Source organism: Cicer arietinum, chromosome 4, assembly GCF_000331145.2.
Source record: "Cicer arietinum cultivar CDC Frontier isolate Library 1 chromosome 4, Cicar.CDCFrontier_v2.0, whole genome shotgun sequence".
Taxonomy (NCBI): Eukaryota; Viridiplantae; Streptophyta; class Magnoliopsida; order Fabales; family Fabaceae; genus Cicer; species Cicer arietinum.
In genome coordinates, this window is record NC_021163.2 from 1,593,960 (window position 1) to 1,602,892 (window position 8,933).

The 8,933-nt window shown below is 28.3% G+C and overlaps 1 protein-coding gene across 3 annotated transcripts; it reads right to left on the reverse strand.

The window, feature by feature from the left end:
- Positions 1-2,881: 2,881 nt before the first annotated feature.
- On the reverse strand, positions 2,882-5,522 carry LOC101490148 (guanine nucleotide-binding protein subunit gamma 1). 3 transcript variants are annotated; one of them, XM_004495099.4, is made up of 5 exons: positions 5,314-5,522; positions 5,009-5,207; positions 3,610-3,662; positions 3,288-3,332; positions 2,882-3,202 (listed from the first exon to the last, which is right to left on the reverse strand). In XM_004495099.4, the coding sequence occupies exons 2-5, from the start codon at positions 5,153-5,155 to the stop codon at positions 3,118-3,120; spliced, it is 330 nt and encodes a 109-aa protein (XP_004495156.1). In that variant the 5' UTR covers positions 5,156-5,207; positions 5,314-5,522; the 3' UTR covers positions 2,882-3,117. The 3 variants fall into 3 exon arrangements, with proteins under 3 accessions (XP_004495156.1, XP_004495155.1, XP_004495154.1); XM_004495098.4 differs by having other exon boundaries at positions 5,294-5,522; XM_004495097.4 differs by having other exon boundaries at positions 5,009-5,520.
- Positions 5,523-8,933: the final 3,411 nt, after the last annotated feature.

The following is an 8,933-nucleotide window of genomic DNA, read 5'->3' on the forward strand; positions in this document are numbered from 1 at the left end:
TAAAATACTTTTTTGTTTAATTTAACATTTTTTATTTCCAATAACTTAATTTATTAATCATATATAGAGAGTAATTTATAGGATAAACATATTTTTAGAAATTATATATTAAATACGATTAGCTAAACTTTTTAATGTGCGAAATTTAATTAATTTTGTTTATAATTCATTTTGAAGGAAATGAATGCTAACAAGGATGCTGAAATGATATTTTTAAATGACACGTTTCTTATACCAAACAAAGGCTTGTTTGGGTGTGTTTGTTTGTTGTTGTACATGAAGTAAATTATAAAGAAAAACGCACAAACCATGATATAACAAAATTGGTATTGATCACATTTACAATAAGGTGTCATTTGAACTGCATACCTTGAGGGGCCAAGCTTGTTGCTAAAAATTATTTGCTAGTGGCACATAATTTAGCTAGTAGCATAACAAATTGTTTCTCTTAGAATTTCTAAAAAAATAAGTTGTTTCTGTTAGCAGTGACATCTTAAGATAAGATTACAGAATTCTAATTGGTAGTATTTTTAATAATACTACTTAATTGTTAACATACTAAAAATAGCTGGCAGGATCATGAAAGTAAAATTATGTGATCTCAAAACAAGGAGAAGAGTCCAATTAATCGCTGTATAAAAAGGAGTGAAATTTTGAATGATGTCTATGTGGCTGGCATACCGCCACTATACCTTTATTAATTTGTCTATTAATACTCTTATTATATGCAGTCTAGGTGCACTTTCGATACTTGAGATTTGAGACGGAGCAATAGTTTTGTTGTGCAATCATTGCTGACTTAGTTGATCTTTAGTTTGTAAATATCACCATTCTATATGTATGACTTTAATTTTATGTTTTATTTTATTGTGATAAAAATTGATTTTAAATTTGAATGTAAAGTATGTTTGTATATATATTTAAAAATTAGTTGAATAATAAATTTGAGTGTAAGAATTACGTTTGAAGTCAAAACACTACAAATTATGACTTTAAATTAAAATCAATTTTAATCAACGTAACTTAAATATATCAAAATCAACTTTATGTTTTTGGAATATTTTTTGCCCCCTGTACTGTGAAAATGTCTGCAATTTATAAGACTACTCATTAATCAGATCACTTGAAGAAACGGGAACTTTTACTTCAAATGATTATTCCAGGTATTTTTCAAATTTTTACTTTGAAAATTTTACATTTGAGAACTTAAAAAAAAAAATGATTTTTCATGGGCCTTGACGCAAACATATATCCAACTCTGTCGACATTTCATCCTTTTAAGACAATTATTGATGTGTCTTGATAGCATGCATGCAAGCACACACAAAATTATAGCAACAAAAAAAAAACACGTTATGAAATAATTGGCCGGTGGAATACACACAGACATGGTTGTTAGTTGTTACTCTCTAACGAAAAGACCAGTACATTTGCCCAAAATCAATATCAGCAATTGGCATGAAGCAGTGGAGTGTATCACAATTCACAAAGTTGCACCCAAGCCAAAATCTGTACTCGGCTTCCTCAATGAAAAGGCTATGTTTGAGGCCCATATAATTTGTTTCTCTCCTGTCCGTTTCATTTACACTTTTGTGAGATGCTCATCCCCTAAAAGCAGCATTTTACCGGAAGCTAGTTTATTATTTAGTGAAATACACTACCAGAAACTAGTTAGGATTGAACAAAATCAGTTGACTCGAACCACCCAAATGAGCCAATTTTATATGCAGTCAGGTGATAGCATATCACAGGTCACACGGGTTCACAACTATAAGTTTATACAAGTTTGAATAGTCAGGTGCGGGTGACAGCACATAAACATAAACCTACTCTTATCTTAACCCGACCGCTTCACTTAAATTCTAGGTATAACCAAAATTTGTTAGAGTGAGTCTCTAAGTCTCATTTAGTCATCACATCATCACTATAATAAATGGATTGTTTGATATAAACATACTCAAACATTGATAAAAATATTGAAAGCCCAATATATTTTTGTTAATGAAAATAAATTTGAAAATAAAATGAAAAAAGTTAAAGAAAATAAATGCCCCAATAAGAAATAATAAGGTCATCATTCAAACTAACCCACCCATATGACCCACAGTAACCAAAACCCGTCAAAATTGATCGAAATTGGGGCTATAAATTGCATACTCGGCTTTGAATAGTTTGACAAGTGACAAACATAGGTCTGAACCCACCTATATCCGAGCGATGCTCAACTGTAGGATGAGCAATCACCTACACTTTTATTATCAAATGAGCTAGGTACAGCTGCAAGGATGTGACTATTCTTAACTGAGAAATTCAATAGTTGATATTTCAATACACCTATAAGTTATATTTCTCTTTGGTTATTCAACAACAATTGATATTACTCACTTTATTTTCTAAAACGAGCAACTCACTTTAGATAACAATGATTGAAGTATGTTCCGAACATTATTATCAGTAACCATTTAAACAAGATACAATACAACCTGAAAACAATTTTGTGAATAAGTGACAGAGAAGGAGAGCCAGAAAAAGGTACCTAGAAGGCTTGTAAAATGGAACACTAAAGAGAGCTCAGAAACAACACGATTACAAGATCTGTCATAATAAATATACCTGCGAGATGAGGGATAATGAATGCTCTTTACTTTCCCAAGCATTACGAGGTCTGCCAGAAAATCTCATCCTCAGTCAGGTTTACTTGATAACTGATCAAATCATTGTCAGGCCTTTCTAAAGTCACTTCCTTAAAGGCCGGATGATGATAAAAGTAGCAACCAAGGCGCATTAACAGTTACCACCAAAAGCCATACTCTAGGTTGACTCATGCACACAAATAAAAGTTACGAAACGCACATGGCTTCGGATTTCATGCACACTCATATCAGCACAAATAGAGATTACTTCTAATTTAATGCAGTAAATGAATGTGTGATTACAGATAAATAGTATTTGATGCATAATCTATTCTAGTGTAATAACACAACATGGACCCATTAAAGAATTAGTGTGTGTAGTATTAAATGCCACCAAGCATTTTTCTTCAGTTCCAAAGCCACTTTTGTGCAGTAACATTCACATCCTATTTGCAATGCAATGCAATTGACATACAGCTTCAAATCAAAGTATCCAACATCTACATGCTTGTGGATCCTGAGGCCCTTCAAACCATCTATCCCATAATAAGTTTACAGGTCCCTGTACTCTGTAATCAGAGAAAACTGATGATTACTCTCTAAACCTACAATCAAGAACTAATACAAAGTATAGATATAGGTAATAGAAATTACTCTGGGAGTAGTGGATCGGGTCTACTATCCATGTTTTGTAGCAATCTGCGCAATGCCAAGTAAAGTAAAATTGTATAAGCCTTTTAGCATATTGTAGCACAAGACTAATGATATAAGCATTTTAACAACCCTAAGAAAAAAACAATGCTTGGTGCATTCAGTCCCCAAGTTGACAAAAGGGTCAATTGGTCAATCCAACAAGAATTATCTAGATAAGATGTTGGAATTAACACCATGTAAAATTTTCTGTTGAACTATATATCAAGATTTGCTTATATCTTCTTTAACTGAAGAGAAAAACAAGTGTTTAGTCGGTACTTACTCCATGCATATAGCCGAAACATTTTCTGTTTTCTCGAGCTCTTCCAATTCTTCCTGAATATATTCAAGAAATGAAAATGATTAGCAACAAATGCAGGAATACAGTAAGTGACAAAACTGACTCTTAACAGCAGTTAATTATTGGCCTACACTGCGAGAAAATGCCCAACTTCACAAAATGGCCTCACAGTGATTGGAGCAATTAGAAAAGCCAAGCAAACATAATCCCTTACTCAATGTTGTCAATTGCATAACGTAGAAAATAGTGGTTTGTTCAAATTTCACTATGCAACAATGCTATAACGCCGCTATTTGACAACATTTTCTACTAAATGTCGTATTGCGGAACAATAGTGATATGTTCAAATTCTGCTATGCTAGTGCTATAAGTTGCTATAGCCACTGTTTAACAAGACTATCCTTACTAAATACTCACATCCATGACAAGAATCAAGAAAGAGAGATTTAAATGACCGAACCATGTGAACTTTTGCTATGAAGTCAGAAAGACACATGTAAATTTTGCTCTCTTCTATAATACAACTTTCACTGAAATTTCTAGCAACTGCTCCTATTTCTTGCATGAACAAACCATATGGTTCTAGATGTGTTTCAACTTTCCAGATATATTTTGGAAGGAACTGTACATATCTACCGTGAAGATACATGCTATGAACCGACTATTGTTGCATTAAATTATTTACCGCAATAGTGATAGCAAGAATCTAACTCTAAACCATGTGGTAGTTGAAGCTTTGATACCTATTTTAATCTTAAGATATTAGGGCTTGTTTCAATAAAGAAACTAATTAAGCGCTTATCATATAAGTGTTTATGTATAAGTTATCTCTACAACAAAAGGTAAAATTAAGTCAAATTGTAGTCTTATAGGTTGTAAGCTATTTTCATAAACTATTAGGAGAACTTATGAAAATAAACTTAAAACAAATTTATGTACATGTCAGAAGTTGTTTCTTTCTATAAGATCTCTCATATAGTTTCACAAATGCTGATTCCAGTAGATAAATTCAAATAAGCAAATCCAAACTAGTCCGACGTGAAGACATAAAAATGGTTTCATGTTACAACACAAACTCAAACACATGCATTATGCATCAAAATTGGGTTATTCTCAACTTATAATCATACATTGTTTAGTCATTTAGCAATGCTAAGTAGAAAACTTCACACCCTAGGAATAACAAACATGATATAAAAAAATATATGAAACAGATTAAGTTGTGAAACTAAATTGACAAGATCTATAACATTTGGAAGTGCATTATTATTATTATTACAAAGACACAGGATCCACACAATTTAATCGCAAAATCTCGAGAATTTGAAGTACAATTTAATGAGTTTATAACTAACTAAGTAACAAGCAAACTAAAACTAACCCGAAGAAATTTGGTGTCTTGTTGAAGACGCTTCAATTCAGCAAGAATACGATGCTTGCCTCTTTTATCCGTACCAACTCCTCCAGCAGCTGCTCCTGAAACAAGAACGGTTTCTTCATCCGCAGACGACGCCGTTTCAGACGCCATAGGTAACTATCAACTTTGAACAGTCATGAATCCAGTGCTTAATCACACAGATCTGAGATTGTTCAGAAACAAAACAGCATTACCGTTTACTAGAACATTGAAATTAGTAAAGAAAATAAAAGGAGCGTTTTGACTCACACACACTCGATCGACTCAACTGGTTCCCAATTCTACTATTGTTGAAAAAGGACCTTTTTATTGTTTCTACTTTGTGCCCTATACGCCCAGCACTCAAATCAAAATCAATTTGAAATTGAAATTGAAATTTAAATTGAAATTATTTTACGCATAAAAAAAGCGAGCTCTTTTTTGCAATTCAGAAAGAGCAAGCCAGCAAGTTGGATATGGACACGACACGACTAGTTTTCTTTCTTTCTTTCTTTTTTTTTAATTAAAAACACCACTCGACTACTTAATTCTTAATCACTTCAACGTTATTGTTTATTTAGTTTTTGCTAATTATTCTACGATCTTTTTTTTTCATAGTTATATTTCTTTCATTCTTTTTTATACATACAGGTTAAATACATATATTTAGCTTAAATTTATAAAAATAAATATAAAAATAAACAATTTTAAAAATGGATGTAAATATATTTAGAAATATTTTTTTATTGTAAATATCACTATAATAACTTACACAACAGTAACGAGGTTTTAGGTTTGAATCTTGACAAGACGTCAAAACTAACAATATTGACATTTGTTAGTTAAGTTCTAACATTTACGAAAACTTTTGGATAGGTATCTTACATATGAACTGAAAATTCGTTCTGGTTAAATAATATCTTTCTAGTTGCTTTAAAACGATTAAGAAAATTTCTAGAAAAAAGACGAGCTTCTGATTTTGGCGCAACATGCTAAGTGGTGGTAATCCTACTTTATGGGGTTAAATATGTAGGTTCGAAGAGGAAATATTTTAATATTATCGATCTCATAAGTATTATACCAAATCCCATGAATTGAATCGTTTTTTTGAGAAATATGAGATATTTAAGTCATACACAAGTAAAATGATATATATTGTGATAAGAAAAAGAAAAAAATGTGAATAGTGATTGGCTTGATGATAAAATAGAATTATGGATCTTGAATAGTGATTTTATTGATGATGAAAAAAGATAATTCTTAGTTCAATTATCTATCTTAACGATAGAAAAAATGATTGATCAAATTATATTGAGTCTGATTCATAGTGATCATTTACCAAAGGTGATCAGTTGGATCTTTGATTTGTTTGTTTGAATCCAAATTTAGAGAAGATCAAATTCATATTTTATATTAGATTGTTATGTCATTATTTCAGTGTTATTCTAAATCTAACAAAACACACTTTAGAATTTGGATCTACGACATCCATACCCAAATCATATGACATTTGTACCCAAAACAAATGTGCTTTGCGCCACATCCCTCTATGTTGATTTACGGTATCATTTTATTTTCTACAATTTTACACTGTATATATCATAGACCCTTGTATTTTTTATTTATTATTTCTTATATCGTATAAATTTATTTATTGAATTTCAAAAAATAAAAATATTATATTTTAATAGATCAATATTATTCTATTTAATTAAATAAAAAGATAGAATATATAAATAATAATAATAATAATATAAAGAGTATAATAATAAGAATGAAGAATATAAATACTAATATATATTAATTAATATCAAATATAATTAAAATATAAAAAATTTAAAATCAAAATATGAATTTCAAAAAAATCATAATATAATAATATTGTTATTATAGTAAAATTATAATACAACTTAAATAAAAAGAATATAAAGAGAATACTCTATAAAAAAAAACATAAGTAATCATTGTGAGATAATTTAAGATATATTTAAATAACGTGAAATATTATATAATGATATAAAAATGATTAACATTCATAAAATTACAATAAAGTCCTCTAAAAAATTAACTTTCAAGTTCAACAATTTTTCTTTAATTAATGATATATGAATAATTAATGTTATATATTTTTATCGTGAAATTGTATGACACATCATTTTAAAAGTGTCAAACTTTTTTTTACTTTAAAAATTTAAAAGAGTAACTAAAACTGTCAATTTTTAAAATATCGGAGATCAATTCTATGATAGGTAAAAATCGAGATACTAAAATTATTTAAGCCTAAGATATATTAACAAAAATAATTTTAAAAAAACATTATTATGGATTTAAACTTGTGATATTTTGGTTTTTTTTTATTAATCTATTCAAAGTTATTATTATTTTTTTAACTAAAACTATATCTATAAAATATATATTAATTATAAAAAAAATTAAGTAAATCGAATAAATTAAAAAAGCACATAATTTATTCAATAGAATGGAATTTCTCAAAATTTAATGATTTTGAATTATGAGACTACGATGTTGTAACGAGGCAATTAAGCTCCTTAATAAAATGTGATACAAATATTGATTAAAAATCATTAAAAAATAAAACAATTCCGATATCTGATAAAAATTTGTGGGGGAAGTTTTTTAACAAAATAAAAGATAAAATCAACCATTGCATTTATAATATGATAAAAACTTATACGGGAACTTTTTTTGTTTAAAAAAATCGATTTTAAGCAATCTGTGATTATACTATTAAAAGATGTATCTACATTAAACCTTCCTAAAAAATCAATGATTGAAAAACTTATGGAAATTAAATTTCGTATCATGCCATATAAAAATTTAGGAAACATTATTTGATGATTACCTTGTATAAATATCATGCCATATAAAAGTTTTGGAAAATATTCATTGATAATTTACCTTGTATTGTTACTAGACATCAAAATTGTAGTACAAATATTGAATAAAAAAGATTGAGAAATAAATTTAAATCGACATTTGATCTAAATTTGTGGGGAAGTTTTTTTAACAAAATTAAAGATAAAATATGATTCATGTTTATAATATTTTGATTTGAAACCTTGTAAGAGAAGTTTTTTAATCATCCGTTGATTAAAAGACGTTTGGAAACGATTTTTATGAGTTAGCTTGCATAACTTGTCTTTATACATGGAAATATTGGAAATATTGAAATAGGGTTATTAATTTAAATTATATATTGATTACATTCCAAACTAGTTTTGGAATCAATTAATATTGCCGACCAATTAATATATTTAATTTGTTTCATTTAAAAAATTAATATTTAAGATTTTTTAATCAATTAGTTTTTATGACTGCATTTAATACTCAATTGCCATGATGCAAAGATCAACTAGGACTCTAGGAGGTACATTTGTACACTTTTTTTTTTACTCTACATTTGTACAATTTTAAAAATAGGAATTGTCTCCTTTTTATATAGTATAAATTATTGTAGCATTTACTTATAAATTTGACACATTAAATTTATTAGTTGCTTTTCTTAATACACGTGTGAAAAGGACAATGTATGCTTATAATTCGGGTCTCTTTGACAAGCAGGAAAACAAATTTATTCCGGATACTTCATAGCACTTTAACTATTAGTCAAATGAATTTATATAATTTTTTTTTTCAAACGAATTTATATAAATTTTTTTCTTCACGTTTATAGTTTCTTTTTATAAACTACTTGAAGTAGAGTTTGAATTTGTAGCATTTTTTTAAAATATTAATTAAAATTTTATTTTTCACATTATTTTATACTTTTCAATTAGTTCAATCACAAATTTTATCAAAACTTCAAATTAAATTAGTAACTTATCAACTATTCTATATCAACTAATTTAACTGTTATCAACTATTTTTTGTCAAACATAACCTTACATAT